This window comes from Tachypleus tridentatus, chromosome 2 (genome assembly GCF_004210375.1).
Source record: "Tachypleus tridentatus isolate NWPU-2018 chromosome 2, ASM421037v1, whole genome shotgun sequence".
Taxonomy (NCBI): Eukaryota; Metazoa; Arthropoda; class Merostomata; order Xiphosura; family Limulidae; genus Tachypleus; species Tachypleus tridentatus.
Genome location: NC_134826.1, coordinates 112,043,907 through 112,065,961, shown reverse-complemented (window position 1 = coordinate 112,065,961; position 22,055 = coordinate 112,043,907). Strand labels below are relative to the sequence as shown.

At 32.9% G+C, this 22,055-nt stretch overlaps 1 protein-coding gene across 3 annotated transcripts in view; it reads left to right on the top strand.

Moving 5' to 3' along the window:
• The window catches only part of LOC143244854 (ATP-binding cassette sub-family G member 8-like), a 45,234-nt gene that overhangs the window by 22,374 nt on the left and 805 nt on the right, over nt 1-22,055 (top strand). For 2 of the 3 annotated variants that reach the window (XM_076490269.1, XM_076490267.1), the window contains exons 2-9: nt 6,308-7,223; nt 9,628-9,872; nt 10,540-10,657; nt 10,910-11,062; nt 12,031-12,147; nt 13,922-14,105; nt 17,234-17,442; nt 21,739-21,815. In XM_076490269.1, the coding sequence (XP_076346384.1) occupies nt 6,329-7,223; nt 9,628-9,872; nt 10,540-10,657; nt 10,910-11,062; nt 12,031-12,147; nt 13,922-14,105; nt 17,234-17,442; nt 21,739-21,815 (1,998 nt within the window). In that variant the 5' untranslated portion in view covers nt 6,308-6,328. The remainder of the gene's footprint in view (nt 1-6,307; nt 7,224-9,627; nt 9,873-10,539; nt 10,658-10,909; nt 11,063-12,030; nt 12,148-13,921; nt 14,106-17,233; nt 17,443-21,738; nt 21,816-22,055) is intronic. The other variant, XM_076490270.1, reaches the window with a different exon arrangement.

The window sequence follows — 22,055 nt, the reverse complement described above, 5'->3', positions numbered from 1 at the left end:
ACCAGCAACCTCAAAAATACACAACGGATGTCACCTAGCTGGCAATTTATACTATTAAGTCATTATGACATTTAAGTAAAGTGATCATTTAGATCAGTTACACAGAACTGTGTATAAATTATAGAGTACTGAATCAGCATCGTATATTTTGAATTCTAAATATTGTGAGTTCGTTTTGGAGCAGATATATAAGAACTTCATAATGTTAAAGGAATCAACTCTTCAGTATTCTGGAGTTTTGTAGTGAAAATTGAATTTTAAACATCTTGAATCATTTCCCGGAATTTCATTTATGATTTTACTTGCATGCACTTATTTATCTATCAAGATAGTGTCACACACATACGAGATAGCATTGAGATCTCGGCTCAGCGGAAGCCGCGTTAAGCCCGCAAGAGTTTCATCTGCTTTCTTCGAGGGAAAGGTTATTGAACAAGGTCCTGTTTTACTACATTCGTTGTATGTTTAGGATGGTCTCCACGCTGTAAAGCGGAGTGTATCCCACTAAACGTTGTCCAGAAGAAACCAGCATGATGAGTAAGCATTTATTCATGTCAAGCAGAGTCCAAGACTCCATCAATACACAAGAGATAACCAACTCTTATGTTATGCTCGGACACAGCTCACACCAAGCATAACTGAAAACTGCAGACAATTACTTTTTAATTTCTTAACATTCTCATGATAAATATACTGACAGCTACTGGTTCCAAAATCTCATATTACGACTTATCAGACCAAAGTGCACCCGCATACAAGTTAATCAAGTATCTACCTACGTTGCTTTATCGTAGGAAAAGCTTTTTTGCTGCAATACACCCTTTCCGCGTTTCTTGACGCAATCTGCGTTGCACTTTGGAAGAGGAGTAGACTTTAACACCTGATGTTTCTAGAACTATGCTTTGCTTTGATTTTTACTTTCATTTTGCACTGAGCTACCCAAGAGATATTTGCGTTAGGTGTTCCTCAAGTTAGCAATGATATGCTATAGATAAGGCAATAACACCACCCACTGTCAACTCTTGGGTTACTCTTTTACTAACATTCTGGGCCTTTCTTGAAGTTGTGTATCATGACATCTGTTAATTTACATCTGTTTCTAAATAAAATTGGCTTGAGGTACTTCCCATCTGGAAAACTTACTCCGTTTACATCATTGATACCAATGATAATTGTTTTTTGAGTTACAGTTTTTAATACGTTCAATTCTGTAAAAAATGTCTGTTTACTGTAGTTCTAGTTCCACTTATAGAAAGCTTATGTGTTGCTTTACATCATCAGAAAATGCGCGTCTTGGAATTGTATTTCGTATTTGAAAGTAGAATAATCATATTAGAGTCCCAGTCTAAACAAGAGTGTATTTACAAAAGCAAATAATAACTTTAACGAAGAAAAAAATGTTTTTAATAGTTTACAATAAAATTTTAACAAATGTGTTGGATGATTTTAGATGTTGGTCGCCGGTATAGAAGCTACAGCATTGCAACATTAGTAAAGCTACATACGCCAATTTCTAGAAAATAAATACTGTAAATTTCGACCATCTCAAATCTCATTTATTATAACTCAATTAAACCAAATACATGTTTTGTAATGTATTAATATAGATGAGGGCTTTAGACTGGCAGTATTACTATATCTAATCCTCGACATCTTTTGCATAGGAGACTGAATAGGCAGTCTCTAATTTATGTAAAGTCATATAATTTTTGAAAGAAAATGTTTTGCTGTAAATCAAAATAAGTCGTGAAAGGAAAGACACTGCATATCGTTTTGCTTTACACTTGTCACAGTAATCACGCTGAACCACAAACAGAAACAAAGAAATAGACACCCAGCAATTAGTAGTCTTTACAAACCAGGAAAAAAAATTGCAACTGTTTCTGAGTAAAAATCATGTTGAAAGTTACTGATCATCTCTGGTTTGCAAATTATGATAAATTAATTCAAAATATTCTTACATAACGGGTTTTTGATTATTTCTCTTATCACTTCCCCCCGCTAGGACAGCAGTATGTATTCGGATTTTCAACGCTAAAATTATGGGTTCGATTCCTCTCGGTGGACACAGCAGATAGCCCGATGTGGCTTTGTAATAAGAATACACACACACTTTAATAACTGTATTTATTCATTGAAAATTGACTTTAAGAATATTCAAAAACAACATATAATAGCAATAACAGTTTAAAACAACAACAAGTATAATAAAATTATATATTGAAAATATATTCAAACAATGTTCTAAACTTTAATCATGGTTTTACTTTTTATTTTTACTTATATAATATATGTTTAACTTGTTGTGGCTTTTGCGTATGTTCTCAGTTTTATACTGTAAGAACCAACAATAACACGATGTAACAAATTTTGTTCCTGGATAGTATATGTTATTTCTTAATTGCTTATGTCGTAAAAGTACAGAAAATGGCCAATATTTCCTTCAAACTTTGCTTTTGTGACCTTGATAATGAAATTTAGAAATTAACCTATTTTCTATGTAAAAACGGGCAAATGTTCACATTTTCATTTACATAAGGTCTGAATAAAACAGCATATGAATCAAAATTTACATGTATTTACACTAAAGTTATACAAAAATGTTTAGAAGTAAGTAGTTTTTCGAGATTTGCGACTGTAATGTTAATCATTTTTACGTATCAGCCCCCAAATATAGTCTCCCATCATGTTTTCGTTATACGCTCCTTGGTAGCGGCGTTCAAAGTCCAGTATATCTTGGTGAATTTATCAAGATGATCGTCAAGGATATAGAGTTTCAGGAACATCCTGCAGCTCACTTTGCCGTAGTTCTTCACCAGAGCCTCAATCAGTTCCACATAATTTTTGGTCTTGTGATTGCCCAAGAAACCCCGAACTACTACGACAAAGCGGCCCCAAGCTTTTTTTTCTTACTACTGAGCTTCTTAGGGAATTCTGTGCACTCCAGGATCTTCTTTATTTGTGATCCAACGAAAACACCAGCTCTGACCTTTGACTTAGACAGCTCAGGGAAGAAGTCTAAAAGATACTTGAAGGCTGCAGACTCCTTATCAAGAGCTGTGACAAATTGTTTCATAAGACCCAATTTTATGTGCAGTGGTGGGAACAATACATTCTAGAGGTCCACTAGTGGCTCATACTTGACATTGTGCCTCCCCACAGAGAACTCGATCCGTTATAGCCAGTGCTTCCTGTTTTAGTGCGTTGCGATGTCCCTGCTGTCCCAAAGGTAAAGATAACAGGGAAACTTGGTAAAGCCTCCTTGGAGACCCATCAGGAATGCTACCATTTTGAAGTCTCCGATAACCTCCCAGCCATACTTATCATACTTCAAGGCTTCTAGCAAGATCTTGACGCTGTTGTATTCCTCTTTGAGGTGCACCGAATGAGCCAGGGAAAGAGACGGACACTTATTCTCGTTATGGAACAGCACAACTTTGAGGCTTCTGGATGCGTTTTGAGAATACTTGCAGCTTCTTGATGTCATCTCTGATAAAATCAGATAAGTCTATATGTTCACTTCGGCAGCTAGAACTAAACTAAAGTGTTGAGTGGTGAGCCTCTATATATACTTTACTATGGAAAGTTCTAGAAAATTATCATGAGTTCTACAACATTCTAGAAAGTTCTTGTAAGTTTGAGAAAATTCTCTCTCAGCTACTCAGTACTGAATCTACCTGGAATGTTATGGAAAATGAGTATATTTGAACATTTCATTACCCAGGTCACAAAAGCAAAGTTTGAAGAGAAAAATGTGTCTTTTTTTATTTACTTTAGGCATAAGCAATTGGGAAATAACACTTTTTGCCCAGGAACAAGAAAAAGTAAAAATTTTGTTACATAGTATAATTTTCCATCATCCTTTTCCATCGTTCTTGATATCTTTGTCCCATTGTAGGAAAATGTTGGTGGAAGTACTCACAATGCTCATCTCTCACTGTACCTAAATGATTTGGAAAGAATCTAACTGGAAGTGTAAGAAGTGTATCTTTAGTGACACCCTACACCCTATTTTCCTGTAGTTCTTGAGCATATGATCAATTATCACAGCACAGTTCTTATCTCTGTGATTTTCTAAAAAAAAATATTAGAAATCAATACGAACAATTTCCAAAAAGAAAGTTCTTTCTGACTGAGTACTGTTTCATAATCATCATTCATCAACATCTCCTGAGTCTTTGGCCCAACAAAAATACTTTTTCACTTTTGCTTTACCGATTTTTGGAAATTGGTCAGACATGTATATGTAACTATATATATTTTTGTTCAACTTCTTTATAAAATGATTTATGAAACCCAAGTAAACATAAAGTGAAACAGAAATAGATTTTGAGGGTTCACTAAAGTTGATACTTGATATTCTTTTTCCCTGGTATTTATTTCTCTCTCACTTGTCAGTCCTTCCTTTTGAAACGATTGTTATCATCTTGGATGTCTCAGACACATAAAAACAATAATGTTTAACAACCTATTCTGCAGGTCTAGTAAAAGTTCAACTTTAGACCACTACATAGGTTTCCCACCTGTGGTGATCATATTTGATAATCTCAAATATAAATCTGCATACTCTGATACGTTTTCTTCATGATCCTAACATAAACAACATTACTTGATGGATTAGTGTTCCCATTGTGTAAAAGTACAGCTTTCAAATTAAATTTAGATGACTCAATAAAAATTATCCATTCTTGAGGGTAATTTTCAGTACATAGTGCATCATTTGTACATAAATATAAAGTACCTTGAATCCTATAACAAGAAGGAAAACTTTGACAGCAACTTTGGTAACTTGAAACTCTTGTTCCTGGAACTAATAAATTCCATTGCAGTGAACGAGAGCCAAGAAGTTCCCCATGCTGCTTTGATAGAGACAAGTCACGAACTTAGCTCTTCTTTTGTTGCTAAATAAGGCAGTTTATCTAACAGGAATAGAATTACTAAATGAAGAGGATAAAGATGATTCATTGACTTTTTTGCAGATTAAAACTTCTATTTTGGAATTTGCTGGTAAATGTGGCACTGGAAGATCACCTCATGAGATACTTGTTTCATTGCAGATGCAATATCAGGATATTTGAAATATTGTTTAGTTTTGTCTCAAAGTCCAGAAACATTAGTCATGCGAAAATAATAGTCAGTCATTCTGATGATTTTTCGACGCATTTCATATCATGGGAACTGCAAATGGCAGACTTGCTATCTTCTTTTTTTCAGCCACTGTGTCAAGTCAGATGTGCAAAGTGAACAACACGCAGAGTACAGTTTTCCTTGGTCCCTCAATTATATTTTCAAAATAGTGTTATTAAGTTACCTTTACTTGTAAGTGACGTTTTTCGTCCGTAAATCTGTGATATATTTTATATAAATGTAAAAGAAACTGTTTGAGTGTTTTTGCGTTTTTGAACTTTACTTAAACTGTAAGCAGCCAGCATTGGAAATTATTTTCCACACAAAAATAGAAATTATGTTTACAGAATGATATTTTAAAAGATTTTTAAAAATAAAGTTTGAAGTGTTTGATTATATCACAGTTATAATGCAAGGAAGAAGATTGTACTTTGTTTTTAATGTGCACAGAACGAAGCAAAGTGGCCAACTGAGTGAGTGAAAGGCAATAGAGAAGTGTCCTATTCCATCCCTCTTATGCTTAGTCAAGGGACTTCTTGAATATTTTAGTGAAGTACCCACGTGATTCCCAGGTGGAGTAGATGAACATGGGAATGAAGAAAAAGTGGTGCAATTTGTGACAATTATATCGAGAACAAATAACGTACATGAATAATATAATTTGGGATTTTACACCAATATAGTCAATGTTTGAAATTATCAAAAATGTATGCCTTTTACCCATTGAATTGTTCATGTACTTTTACTTCCACAGCATAAATCTTTTGTACTGAGTTGATTTCACGTTATTTCACATTATTTCACATAACGTTATTTCACGTTATGCTGATGAAATATTGATATATTACAATAACTCAAAATTTAGAACTGATGAACAAATTCTGATTACATTTTTCAAATCAATGTAATTAAATTATCCCGAATCACCTGACTTTCCTCTGAAAGCAATTTTTTTCTTTTCCAGTGTTACTGTATATCTCCTCCTTACTGTTGTTTTTTAAGGACGAAAAAATCGTCGAATAACTATTATGTAAAATATTTCAGACTTATTTAATGATTTGAACCTCATAGAACATTAAAACTATGTTTGATGAATTAATAATTTAACCGTACTCTATAGCTTTCAGTTTAATTATGTTTGTTTTATTTTCTGAGAGATTAAAGCACTGTATTATTGTAGGGAACCAAGATATGTTGCAAAATGGCCACAATGAAGCGACGTTATGCTGTTCCTCCAAGTATCTTGTCAGAACCTTCTGGACGATCTCGAACTGTAGAAGATTTGCATGCTTGGAGTATTTATAGACAGAATCTCAATTCAGATTTTACTGACAGTGCTTTGGGAACTTCAGAAAAGTCACAACCTCCTTTTGGAAACTTCCACCTCCAGGAATCAACAATACAGAAAATTCTCAGTCATCCTAAGTATGACCCACAAGAACAGCAGTCAGATTTGGGTAATACTGCTTTCTCTTACTTGCGATTCGGTTTACCTCGAGTATTTCCTCCATCACGAGTTCATTATAATGGCTCGAGTGGTTATGATTCGAGTGATGACGTGTCACCTTTAACGGAGCACAGGCGAATTCGCGCTAATATGGAATTTCGTAATCTTGTGACCAAACAAAGTGATTTCGTAGCTGAAACGTCATTTGCGCGTCCAGATCAACACCCTAAGGCTAATAGCGAAACTGACCTCCTGAGTCACGAAATTTACAACTATAAGGGCTGTCGCAACTTGAAAGAGCGAGTTCAGCACAACTCACGAGACGGATGTCAACGGGATCCACTGCCAGAAGTAATTGATATTCAGGAAAGACGTGAGCCTTCAGAATTTAAAGCTCAACATAACTTCTCTTTCAATTCATCTGAGTCTAAAGCTCATCGTGATATCCAGAAAGAAACGTCTGCGGTAAAAAACAACAATGTTCCTTTCATGCGCCCACATTTGCAGGTACGCGAAATGGTTTACGAGATCGACGATACTTCTTTAATCCAGAGTCTATGTGGGAATGCAAAGACAAAACTTAAACTTCTAGATAACTTGTCTTTTGAGGTCCATGGAGGAGAGATTCTAGCTATTTTGTCAACTACAGGTACGTAGTAGTTCTACCGTGAATGGACTGTAAAATCTAAAAAAGTATTTTTTTTCGGAAGTTACATGTAAAGAAACTATAATTCTCTAAACATTGCTTTGTAGCTCTTTAAAGTCAAAGATAAGTTTATTTTATTTCAGTAACTGTACTTTAACTATATTCTTTTTCACTTAGTAGAATACCAAATAAAATATTTACAATTTTCGTGATAGAAAAGTGATATATATATATGAACAGTTGTGTTGATGATACTTTATATTTTGATACATTAATAGTAATCATGTATATAGCTAGCTCCATGTATTGATTGACCGCGTTATCCCTTGCATTTATAAGTTGTTTATTTTTCCGATTTCTCGATTGCGATACAACCTCAGAATACGTCTAGATCATAGAATTTGATTTGGTTATTCTTGAGCACAGCACTATAAAATGTGCTATCTGTACTCTGCCCACTACCGATATTAAACCCGATTTTTAGTATAGTAAGCCTGCAGATTAAGTCTTACAGATTGTAAATACTCAGTGAATTAAAATATGAAAACAATAACTGCCAGACATTCATAATGCATTTTTATTTCATAATTTTATTTCATTGCATTTTAGTTTCTCTACTGCGTGTTAGAAATGACTTTAATACACTCACTGGCAAAGAAAAATTCTCCTAAATTTTAAAGATACAATGAAAGCGCTTCTAAATTACATCACACGAACTCTTTACTAGGTTTTATAACTACATCACATTTATGATTTGTCAGTTTTCGTAATCGCCGTTTCTTATATTCTTATACTAGTTAGAATCGAATAAAACTGTAAAACATAGAATACTAGAACTGAATTATTAGTTTTCAATTCAACAATGGTAGTTCATGTTCTGTTCTTTCTTTACATTCACAACTAAAGATGTACTGCTTATGATGCACTGATCGTCTGGTTAAGAACTTGTTCTTTTACAAAGCGCAAAAATATTCTAAAATTCTAAAGTGGAAAATTCCCCAGGAATGAAGAATAATGGGAGAAAATTTAAGGTAGGCATAACATCGCATTTATCTGGACAGTGGTTGGTAATACTACTGGTGTAGACTTCAGCGTTACAGTATTTTTTATTTAACTGCAGAGACTTCTACTTATTTGTCCAATATATTCCTAGTTTAATCTAGGGAGGTATTCAATAGATTTCATTTGTCTTTAAGGTTGAAGACTCCTTTCAATTAAACTCTGTTTAAAGATACATTTTAACTAAATGAATTTGTGGATATAACTGTTTGTAATTTTCCTTGTAATCATGTATGAAATAGTGCATAAGTAAAATATGACTAAAATAGCAGTTTTCTTCAATGAATCTAACATAACAACAAGTGTATTATTGAGTTTCCAAGTTTTTGTTTAGATTGTTTTATTTAGGTTGGTTAACACAAATTCCTTTCCTGTGGTTTCTCTAACCTAAAAAAAACATCCTATACAAAAACTGAAAAACTAAATAATCCACCTTTTTTGATGCTTGTACGTTTTTGAGGAAAATTACATATTTGACTATATGCAGTCTGTTCACCACGTAGAAGTAGAACTTTCTATTTTAGCATTGAAGTCTATAAAATTATCATTGACCCACTGAGAGACAGTAAAAGACGTCTCGTCAATGTAATTTGTAAAATATTAATGTTATTACTCTGGGGGGAAAACTACAGTTTACAGTGACATAGAAGAGAAACTGTGTTTATTTAAACTTGATCTACAAATCATTAGTTTGGTGAGACCATCGAAAACGAAAAGTATGTCTTTCTTTTATTAATACATGTGGGTAAAAAAATCACTTGTAGTCAAAATACTTTATTTATATGCCATCGTTGTGACGATTGATGTCGTTGATGAAGAAATTTTATGATATAAAGAGTCCCTCGACTACTGTTATGCCTATGATGTCCTAGCCGGCCTGATGAGTCCAGTTATTTGATGAAAAGTCTCATCTGCACTTGATATAGTAAGTATAGTATGACTGACATAATGTTATACATTCTTTTTTACTTTCACTGATAGTTCTAATGGCTCCTGTGATACAGCGGTGTGTCTGCGGACTTACTACGATAGAAACCGGGTTTCAATGGCCGTGGTGGATAAAGCACAGATAGCTCATTATATATAGCATGGTGCTTAATTACACCTAAACAAAGTCCTAACATTTGCAAATACCTAATAAGACAAAAAATACTAATCTTTAAAATCAAATCAAAACCACTATACAATATAAACTAAACGTAGTGACCTTTAAGTGTACTTTACAACATAAACTAAATGTAGTAACATTTTAAAGGTACTTTAGATGAAAAAAATATTTTGTCCAGTTTTTACGCCATCTTCTTTGCAAGTTTACTTAAACTTCTGAACAAATGTTTAATGTTTCTAGCACTAGAGGGCACTACCATATTAGATATCTTGGCTGATCGTAACGACAAATGGCGAAGTTGTCTTCTTGGAGATATCATTGTCAATGGTCTACAGATGACACCAGCAAAGTTAAAATTTTGTGTTGCTTATGTTCAGCAAAATTTTGATTTCAGTCCAGATTTGAGTGTTCAACAGACTCTTCTTTTCACGTCCTTTCTAAAGAAACCTGATGATCCTAACAGAAAACGAGACCTTAAAGGACGGGTTTGTTTTTTTTCTTTTGCACAAACTTAGTCTCTATTTTATAAATTGTGCTCAACGATCTTAAATAGCATAAGTAAAGTTTATTTTAATATAAAATGATAGTCTTTTTTAAAAAAAGCATTAATCTGGAAATATCTTACTTGTTTCTAAAATTCTTCAAATGGTCAAACATAGATACTCAAAACAGAGTATATGGAATATAACAGTATGTTTAAATTGCAGGACTGTGAAAAGATTTTCAGAATATGGTAGCTAAATCAGATTTTTTCTGTATAATGGAATAAATTTATTTGAGATTTACCTATACATACTTATATCAATCTATGACTTATATAGGTTTAAAAACTAAAAATGTTAAGTAACTAAAAAAGTTAAAAATTTCGAACGCATTGCATTAATTAGTATGATTTTAACAAATGATTCGTTCAACGAGCAAATATTTTTTAAATTTTTTGTTATATGATAAAATTTTTAATTTGAAAAAAGAAATTGAAGTGGTCCACTGCAAAGTCAATATGAAATTTATAATGCAGTATTAATCAAGACTTCTTCAAATCTTCATACCTCCTTGGAATGAAGAATTATTATTTTGAAAATATTTGTGAGTTAATATAATTTATATGTAGTTCCATCATAACATAAATTCCTTTATTATATTTTGATAAAGATCAATGCATTATTGGAAGATCTCGGTCTCGGAGAAATTAAACATACACAAATCCGAGATATTACAAAATCTGAAAAAAGTCGGCTTAATGTGGCTTGTCAGCTTCTCCTAAATACAGGTAGGTAACAGCATAACACCGCTGGTTTGATATTTAGGAATATAATTAATGTTTTTACATCATTACTTTTCATCTCAAGACGTTTAATATCACTTGTTTAATTGGTGTTATAAGTAACTGTATAATGAAGAAACAATAAAATAAACTCTTTCGAAAAAGTCTTAGCAAATATTAGATAAGTTAATATGTATAACTTATGAAGACGATTTTAAAATTAATTTGAAAACTTTGATTTTTTAATTGTTACTTCAGATATCGTGTTATTGGATCAACCCTTGAAAGACATGGACATTTTTGACGCCTTCTTTTTAGTGGAATACCTTCGACAGTGGGCTGCAAGCGGGCGTATTGTTATTATTACTATTCACCCACCGACATATGAAATATTTTCCATGATTTCAAGGGGTACTGATATTTTTAGTCTAATTTGTGCATTTGTATTTCATTTTGTAAATTTTTTGGTTGTAAATTATAAAAACAAAGTGAACTATAAAATTATTTGATCATAATAATATAAACCTACATATAGAGTTTTGAATTAGGTCCCGTCTAACCGTCTGTTTTTTTCTTTGTTTTTTGTTTTGTTTTGGGGGAGGTAGTGACTCAATAGTTATTTGTCCAAACAGTTTCATTAAACTCAAGAATATAGTAACGGATATCAGCTACGGGAGCGCAGATAGCTGTCGTGCAGCTTTGCGCGAAATTCAAAAGAAACAAACACTGACACAAAAAATCACATTATTTAAATTTGACAAACAAGAATATGTTTTTAGTTCCGTTTAGCGCGCATTTGACCTAAATTATTAATTTTTATCTTATCTAATTACTTTAATTTAATTGTACGCTTTTCTACAACTATTTCCACAATTATTATTTTTTTATTCCATCTTGTAATAACATTACTTTCGATTTTCTTACTAAGTACTAAACGTTTTTTGTTTTTTTTTGCAAACTTCTTGTTATCTTGTCCTAGACTCGTAGTTTGTTTTATTTGCAAAATCGTTGTCCCACATTGTTTCAGCTCTGTATTTGCTTTATGTTCAAATGTCGTAGTTGAGAGCTCCCCAGTGGCGTAGCAGCATGTGTTTGGACTCACACTGCTAAAAACTGGGTTTCGATATCCGTGGTAGGCAGAGTATTATAGATATCTCATTGTGTAGCTTTGTGCTTAATTCCAAACAAATAGAAATCGTATTTTATCTTTCTATTGTTTGGTTTCACCCTGTACTTGGTTCTCTCTGTAACTAAATTATTTATCATGGTTCATTAATGCCGTAGATGTAACTGATTTAATTTTATTTATCAAAACAGATTTTATTTCAGTATCTATTAACAAAAATTTTTACTTCTTTTTATTGTTTTTATCTCCTTAGTTGCCTTAATTTCCATGGGTAAAATGCTATATTTTGGCAAGAGGAAAGACATGTTACCATACTTTGCTTACATCAGTTTTCCTTGTCCAGCTTATAAGAATCCATCCGATTACTACTGTAAGATTCCTTTGCACAATTACTATCTTACTACAGTAATAATTTAATAATCTTGACCTTATGATATAAAGTTGTAGTTGTAATTGTGTTATTATTTTTGCTAGTCAGCTTCTAATAGATAGAAATTGAGAAAATAATTAGATTAAAATGTTTTATCGTTCTTTGACTATGTTGTTTGTCGTACTATTGAAATCATTAATCACTTTAAAACTCCAAACAAGAAATAGAAAGCAATACGTCATGCACTATCATAAATGTATTTGGACATCATGCAAATGTCCAATACTAATTTTTGGATCGCGGTACTACACCTCAATTACGGCGCCAGTTAGCTTATCTTTTGTAGTACATTCTTTTCCCCGAAGTCTTTCTTTACAAATCGCCCAAAGATTTTCAATAGCATTTAAGTCTGTAGAGTTTCCAGGCCAATCCAGTACCTTTATTCGCGTTGTAGTCATAAAATTCCTCACAAGCTTCAATGTGTGGCACGGAGCCAGATCTTTCTGAAAAATGCCAGATCCATCTGGAAATCTCTTTTTTAATTCTGGAACGACTCTTCTCTGCAAAACTTCGATGTACTGTGGTCCTCGCATCATGCCTTTTACGATATGTAGCTGAAAAAGCCCCAAAACATCTTCTTCAAGGGATGTTTTACGAACTGATTGATGTGAGATTTTCGAAGTTTCTCACCTGGAGATCTGCAAACATGCAGAATTCTTTGGCCCTGTACGAAAAAATGAGTCTCGTCACTGAATAACACTTTCCTCCATTGTTCTTTCGTTCAATTCTTGTATTTCAGACCCCATTGATACCGTTTTATATTTCATTGAGTTGGTAAGTTGTTTTTGACTGGTCTCCTTGCCCTTCTAATGCAATTTCGAATGACGTAATATTCCTCAAAATTTCGTCGTATATCCCAAAAATAGATATATTTTTGATAGACCGTGCTGCAAAACACAGCTAATGACGCCGTCTGTATGAGAAAATGATTATTAAAGGAAATCAACGGGTCCAGCGAGCCTACAACGGCCGCTATTTTGAAAATATTGTAAAATGACCACTTGTTTCAATTAATTTGCACAAGGGTGTAATTTGCAACTGACCGTTACCGGGCACATGTCGTAGGAACGAGATTGTAAACGGGTACGGGATGCTAGGTTATAATTAGGATAGGTATAAAGACGTTCTTTTATACTGGCTTAATTTTGGTTTTAGTTGTTGTGTAAGTAGGGCTTTTTTGATTTTGTGTTTGTTTATATTTCGTCCCGTGCTTAATGTCTGGCTGTTTTCTGTGATTATGTTGTTGTGTTTATATGACTTGCGATGTTCAAATTATACCACAAAATAGTCAAAATTCGGTTGGTAATATGCATGAGAGAATAGCAGATGTTATTCAGATAAAACACAGTGCTATAATGTCTTTATCCAGTAACCAATAAACCCTGAGTTGCTTTTCATAAAAACATAACATAATTGTTTACATAATGCTGAGAGGAGATTTTATGAATAGGAAAAATTGGTTCCTCGACAATCGAAATAAAATTCCTGATTCAAGATTTTCGATGTCTTTAAAATGAAGTGTACTGTGTATTGTGGGGTTTATTTTTAAGCGGAAACATAAAATTCACGCTCCTATCAGACAAATTTAATAAAATTAAGTTATGGAAATTATGTTTTGTAGATTCGTAACATTAAATGGTTATGTTTACGTAATTGCGAGACATTTAAAAAAAATGAAATAATGTAATTCGAAAAACTTTATCTTGGTTACTAGTGGACTTAGCGACCGTAGATTGTTTATCACCCGAAGCCAAGATGGAATCAATTCAACGCATTCAAAATCTTGCAGAGTTTTATCGTCATCACCAGGAGGCGCTTTCCGATCCTGGTCCAGTCTCTACGTCACCCACTAACGTAGCTCATTCAGGATTCTTCATTCAGGTTTTAGCGTTGTGGATGTAAGTACACATTCAGTATTTAATGAAAGTTGCTCACTCTTTGAAAAACTGTAGGTAAATTACTGGGAAACTGGGAAGACGGTCACATTATATTTCAGTGTTGTTTTCTCCACTCAAGATGAATGTCAAGAAAATATAAAAGGTTTTAAAATTCACCCGTTTTATGGTTAATGTAAGTTCTAGTTTAAACAAAGATTGAACACTGACCTTTATTAAGATATTGAAAGAATAGATTTATTGTGGTTGAAGGTAATTTTTCCTATATAAGATTGAATGAAATGGAACTCCAACATGGGTTGAAATTGTTCCCATTTGATTCATAATCGCAATTTAAACGAAATTATGCACTTTTATTAACTGCACTGAAGCACTTAAAACATCATTTAAATACTTTCGACAGGTTTTTTTTTGGTTTGGTTTGTTTTGAATTTCGCACAAAGCTACACAAGGGCTATCTGCGCTAGCCGTTCCTAATTTAGTAGTGTAAGACTGGAGAGAAGGCAGCTAGTCATAACCATCCACCGTTCACTCTTGGGCTACTTTTTTATCAACGAATAGTGGGAAAGGGCTAGTATATTTGGTGCGACGGGGATTCGAACCGTGACCCTCAGTCTATGAGTCAAGCGCCCTAGCCACCTAGCCATGCTAAGGCGTTGAAGGGTAATGGTGCAAACAAATACTACGATAATACAATTTTACAAAGACATTCGCATATACGTCAGTAGTTTGAGGTAAGGCTGTCCAACGGGGGAGGGGAAGAGGTGTTACTCTACATTACGCATTCTAAAGCATTTGCGCTTTATTAAAAATATGCGAATTTGAAATGCGTTTTTTTTATGGCATATTTGATTGTTTATATATCCTCATCTTGAAAAAAAAAGAAATAAATAAAATATGTACTTTCTAACCATAAAAAAAATTCAAGGCACTTATCTCAGCTCAAAGCTGTTTTGAACGTATTATTTGAACTCGCGCTTTAATTATTCACATTCGCCCCCATTTTCCAGTGTATGAATGCAGAGATCACGGAAATAATAGTTATATGTGATACATTCACCTTAGATGTCATGATGTAATATTGAATAATATTTAAAGGTGGTCATTTGTTTACAAAACAAAAAGGACATTTTACGTAATTTTCCCTAATAATGATTATAAAGCTTTCCCATAAAGATATAGTAAATGAGGAATCTAAGTTAGCATATTTGTTAAGGTGTTTTTCTTTTATATATATGACTTGCAAAAACAATGTATAAAAATGTAAGCTATAGATAGATAGATAATATTTTGAGATAACATAAACACTGGAAAAGACTCGTAAGTACTACAAACATCGATATTTATGTTGACTGTAGCACATTCTCAGATAAATGCCGCGCAAAGCTGTTCAAGAGCTATCTGCTTTAGCGTTTTGTTTGTTTATCGTTAAGGGTAAATCTGCACAATGAGCTGTGTGTACTGTGCCTATCAGAAGTATCAAAATTCAAGTTTTAGCATTTACCACCGAGTCATTACGGAGCCTATGTTAGTTGTCCCTTATTTTGAAGTGATAAAATGAAGAGAAGGGTTTCAGTCAACAACACGCGTAACCAGCTACTGAGCTACTCTTTATCAATAAACAGGATGATTGATCGTCATATTATAATGCTCTTGCGACTAAAAGGCATGTCCGGTGACATGTTTCTATCCCGTGATCCACAGGTTGCGAATCGAACACCTTAACCAACAGGATGTAATATACACAATTATTTAGTTCAATAAATATTTGTATCCATAAACAACTAAATAAAAGTAAGTTTAAAAAGTTTTCCAAGAAAATTAATACAACTATATGTAAACTTTTTACAGAAAATCCTAGGTCAATACTATTGAAATATCATCATCTGGCAGCCGTTCATTCACGTCATCATTAGCACTATAATAACCATTGTAATAACTTGTGTCTCCGCGTAAATAAAATAAATCGAATTATTATTTTTTTATTTATCAATATTTTCATTGTACTAAAATGCAACTTTTGGTATTAGAACTGTTGGGTGCAATACATAATCAGAATGATATTTCTTTCTGCACAATCTGTAATTTATTTTCAGTACGATAGCCGAAATTTCCCTTTATTAAACCATTCTCGCTGAAAAGGATTGACTTTGTTTTTTGAACTGACATACCATATTCAGAAATTTTAACTTTGGTGCCAAGTTGTGCGATATTGTCATTAAATTTTCTTGTTTAGTTATTGTTGTTAAACACAAGGTTACACAATAGGCTATCCCTCCTCAACCCATCGTGTGTATCTAAACTTTATTTTTAACGTTATAAGCTGATTAGAGCCACTAGAGAATTGCCATTGGGAAATACAAGTTGAATTTGATTTTCGCTTTGATTATAAAAAGTAATTACTATCTAATCTAAACAGGTGTTATTTTTAATAGAATAACCGTCACTTCCACTATCTACACAAATATATTATTTACTGTTAACCACGCACCTTGTATGAACAGTGTGTTCATTATATTTTCAAGGCATTAACTCTTCCTTGTTACCTTTATCAAAAAAATCACCTTTATCTGTTCTTGAATGAAGAGATTTCAGCACAACAGCAAGATTCTGTACAGGCCACTTGGTAATATATTCTGGTGTATACTCATATCTAACAAGTGTCAGGAGCATGTTTGGAGTTGCAAACTGGAGCATCAATATAGAGACCAAATTTCTTTTTTCAAGCATTTTTCTATTTCTGATAAAGGAAGACATAGCCGGTTGAGAATTAAAGGAGTGTTTCTAGAGTGTTGCATATTTTACATTTTCATGTAATTTTAGGGCTTTCTCTATAACCTTGCCAGAACAACTTGGTGCTAAATAGTATTAATGTTATATACTGTTTTCATCATATAGTGACTACAGCAATATCATCACAGATTGTTGTACTGATTCCGAAATATGCATGTCAGCTCCAATAATGTTCAGTAATCGCATTGCCAGCAGAATGACTTCTACTTGTATTTTTCAGGCCACTGTTAATTAATCTATAATCCTAGTTTATTTAATGAGGTTGCTTCTAGAATGATTTTCACTTATATTTTTAAAACCACTGTTAATCAACGTGTTGTTGTAATTATGTTTTTCAGACGCGTGATAATCTACATGTTCCCCTATAACATTGGTCACTTTATATCCGACATACTATTCTCCTCCCTGATGTCCATCCTAATTGGAATAATTTACTGGAAAGTTCGAGAAGGATCGGAACAAGAATATGTTCTTGATAGGATTGGTGTTTATTATGTCATTATGGGTGTGGCTTTGCTGCCGATGATGTTGAAGTACATCAGAGATGGTAAGAGCTTATAAACACTGTATAAAAATATATAAAATTATGTATGATATAATTTTAAGTGTTTTTAAAACTCAATGCTTAAGGAAAATAATAAATTCATCACATAAGAGAAGTTTCGTACTGATGTTTTTTATCTATACTATATCATTCAGCTGACAAATGTTTAATACAAGTTCAACAAAATTGTTTGCAATTCTATTCACGAATATTTCTGTACTAATAGAGGTAGAAGAAAATTCTGACAGGTAGTTTTATAAATATTCATTATTAACTGATGTGGTTGTTGTGAAACGCAAAGCTTCACAATGAGCTATCTGTACTCTGCCCACCACGACTACCGAAACCCGGTTTCTGGGATTGTAAGTTTACAGACTTTTCGCTGTTCCACTGGAGAGCATTGACGTACAAGAGAATAAATATAAAACCTGAATTATTGTCTTCGGTATCAAAAAAAGAACCAATAGGTTAAGTATCTCACGTTTCACTGTCATTTATTGTATAACTTAGCCTACTCATGGATTTTTTTTTACTCAAATACAAATGTTATGTGTAATGTTTTTCTATTTTGTACATCTTTTGCAAATATTCGCTATTAATGAATTTTATATGCAAAAACGGCTCGTTTGGGTTGAGAAAATATTTTACATAGAAGAGCAAACAACGTTTCGACCTTCTTCGGTCATCGTCAGGTTCACAAAGAAAGAGGTAACTGACCGGAAGCTGACCACATGTTTGAAAGGGGTTGTGTAACTGTGTGTCGAAATGTAGAGGGCGGTATTAGATGTTTGAATATATAATTTTATTTATTTTATTATATTAATATAGGTATAAAGGCAACACAATTTCACAAACACTTTATTCCTACCTACGTAAAACCGACTCACGCACACCGCAAATATACGGCATCCCCAAACCTCATAAACCAGATTGTCTATTACGACCAATAATGTCCACATATGAATCGTTTAATTACAATCTTGGTAAATACATAGCATGGGCATTCTCCAAATATGTAACATCAGCCAGCTCATTCATCAAAGACTTTTTTAATTTCAAGTCTAATCTAAATCAACTTAATCATAAAGCCTTAATGGCCAGTTTCGATGTTATATCCCTCTTTACAGAAGTTCCAACCACTGAAGCCTGCAAGATAGCCTTAGAACTCTATATCAGAGACCCTAACCCAACTATAGAAATTCCCAGTAACCAGTTAGCAACCCTCATAGAATTCACCACGATAAAGACAAACTTCATGTTCAACAACCAAAACTATATACAAACAAATGGCCTAAGCATGGGCAACCCAGTATCACCAGTTCTAGCCAATATTTTTATGACACAAGTTGAAACACAAGCAATTAACACAGCATTACATCCACCACTATACTGGTACAGATATGTAGATGACACGGTTGCGGGATTCAAATCTACAGAACACATACTCAATTTTTTTCAATCACATTAACTCTATACATCCCAACATTAACTTCACATGTGAACAGGAAGAAAGCAATCAAATATCACTTCTTAACTTCAAAATTACAAGAACTGACACACAATTCAAAACAGAAATCCACCGAAAAATCACCCATGCTGGACTATACATTCCTTGGGACTCAGCACATGAAACAAAACAAAAACTCAACATACTAAGAAACCAAATAAACACAGCCATAAAACTATGCTCACCAGATAAAATTAACGATGAATTAGACAAAATAAAACAATACTTCATCAACATCAATAAGTTTCCTCCACAAACCGTAGAAAACATTATACGCACACACCTAGACGAAAAGCAAAATCAACCAACTAAAGTAAATACAGCTCACGAATCAAAAAACCACGAAACCATATACTGCTGTATACCATATATTCCTGACATCAGCAAACAAATAACCAACATTTGGCAAAAATTAGTAACAAAATATGACATTCCAGTTAATACCAAATTTATTCAAAAACCAGGCACAAAACTGAGGTCTATACTATGTAAAAACTACACTGACAAACATCAGACCAACATTATTTATAAAATACAATGTGATAACTGCCACGACTTCTATATTGAGAAACAAGTAGAAAATGGAAACCAGATTCAAAGAACATAAAAGTCACCTTCACACGTTTTCGAACACTGCAAGTCAAATAAACACAACATAACCATAGAAAACACTCAAATACTAAATAAAGAAACAAACATAAACAAACGCAAAATTAAAGAAGCCTTACTTATACAACAACGTAAACCCAAAATAAATCAATATAAAGGAACGCCTTTATACCTATATTAATATAATAAAATAAATAAAATTATATATTCAAACATCTAATACCGCCCTCTACATTTCGACACACAGTTACACAACCCCTTTCAAACATGTGGTCAGCTTCCGGTCAGTTACCTCTTTCTTTGTGAACCTGACGATGACCGAAGAAGGTCGAAACGTTGTTCGCTCTTCTATGTAAAATATTTTCTCAACCCAAACGAGCCGTTTTTGCATATAAATTTCTCAACAAGTGGGTTTCTCGACAACACTGATTATTCGCTATTAATGGTTCTGAGAAGATATTTAACCTAAATCCGCTTTTTAACGCAAACGTTTTTATAAGAAAAGAAATATGAAGTATGGTAAAAATTATGTTTTTAATTTTGTTCCAGTATTAATCTAAAGCAACTATCAACTTAAACTAAACCGTTGTTATATAGTTCGTATTTGTTTCCTTGTTTGTTGTTGATGTCAAAACTACACAATGGGCTATCTGTGCTTTATCTACCAAAGTACTGAAGCATTGTTTTAGAATAATTTCTATAAGAAAATATGGAATTATTTTTATTTTACCACCAGCTCATAAAAGGCATAAGCAAAGCCATTGTTTTGAATATTAAAGTGTATTTTTAAGTTAATGTTAATATGTTTACATTATTATGCCCACAACTGTAATAAATAAGATATTATTGTTATAAAGGACATAAAAATACCATCAAAAAATCTGGTGATTGTCAAAACCAAGAAACTATCCAAAATCATAATAGAGATATTTATGACTAAGAGATATTGAAATGAAATTCTCAGATAAATTACAAGTAAACTGACTCAGTTTGTATTTAACAAGAGCGACTCGAAATGAACAAAATTAAACAGATAGATGGACGCAGCAGATTTGGAAGAATATATCGAAACCGACTGTTAAAATTATTGTATAAAAGTGAACTTGTCTTGATTTAATTAAATTGGAGCTCTATACTATTTAAATATATTAATAAACATTTAGAATCAATTATATGAGCTAATTTAAAACCAATGAGGAAGGACCTAATATGAACATGGTATTGGTGCAGTTTTATTTCTGAGAGTAACTAAGCATCATATAATTCAACAAGCTTTAATGATCAATGACAGAAAAGCCAAATAAACAACTTAAAATTTGAAATGTTGGGTATACAGTGGAGAAGCAAAAAGTAGATTAAATTAGTTACAATGAACCACTAAAATTATAAGAAGCCCTATAAAATATCATTCGATAGATTGTTCATGTGCTAGTACTTTCGTGAGTCATCGGTAAGATTGAGGGTTTATGATGCTAAAATTCGAGTTTGCATGCTGGTTGTGAGTGGAACACAGATATTCCATTGTGTAGCTAGGCGCTTAACAACAAACAAACAAATTATTTTAGTATAGTTTAATATTAATGATACTATACCAAGTAGGTGAGTGTAACATTAAAAAGTATATTTGATTATCACGAAAATGTATCACTGTTGAAACATTCCAAAACCAAAGAATCGAATTCAAATAGAAGTCAAAAGTGAAATCATAAAACAGTAGAAGTACATATACGTTTGTGAGCGTTAACACAACTTTGAAACATGGGTATTTTTAAAAGGATGATCAAATCCAGCAATTCGATCAGAAAAGTGTATCCCAAAAGTTGCTGTGTTTGGCTACCTTACCCCTAGTCGGTCAGTTCAAAAACCACGAATGGGTATGTGGAGATAGTCTTCGTATTGCTCTCAGGGGGAGAAAAATACTTGAATCAGACGAACAAACTGACCTTCCATGTCTCTCTTTATCCTTTTGTTATTTGTTTGTAGGTATAGCTACACGAATTTTTAGAAAGTACTTCATTGTAGAGCCTAACGTCTTTAATTGAATTTATTCGAAAGTTGGAAGTAACTAGTAGCATTACATCACTTGTAACAAAAGCTAATAAGTATAAGTATTTAGCAGCTTTTTTAAGTTAGCAAAGCGTATTTTTGTATTAAAGTTTTCTCTTGGTTTATTTTTCTGTCAGTAAGTAAAGACAAGGCACCCGTATCACACGATGTGCGAGAAGGATTGTATTCTTATTTTGCTTACATTATGTCAAAGGTGAGTAATTCTGATAAACGTTTATAAAACTGCTTATTTAAAGCTTTAAGCTGCTTAGAATATCTTAGATAATGAAAATAATAGCAATATCTCTCAGGCGAAGATAGTAGTTAGATTACTAAACTGGTATATACGTAATTAATGTGGAGATTTTCTAGTACATCATTTGTAAACCAGTAAAGAGCAAAATGTTTAACTAATAGTGAATGTATATTTGGAATCATTTATTTAAAATTAAAA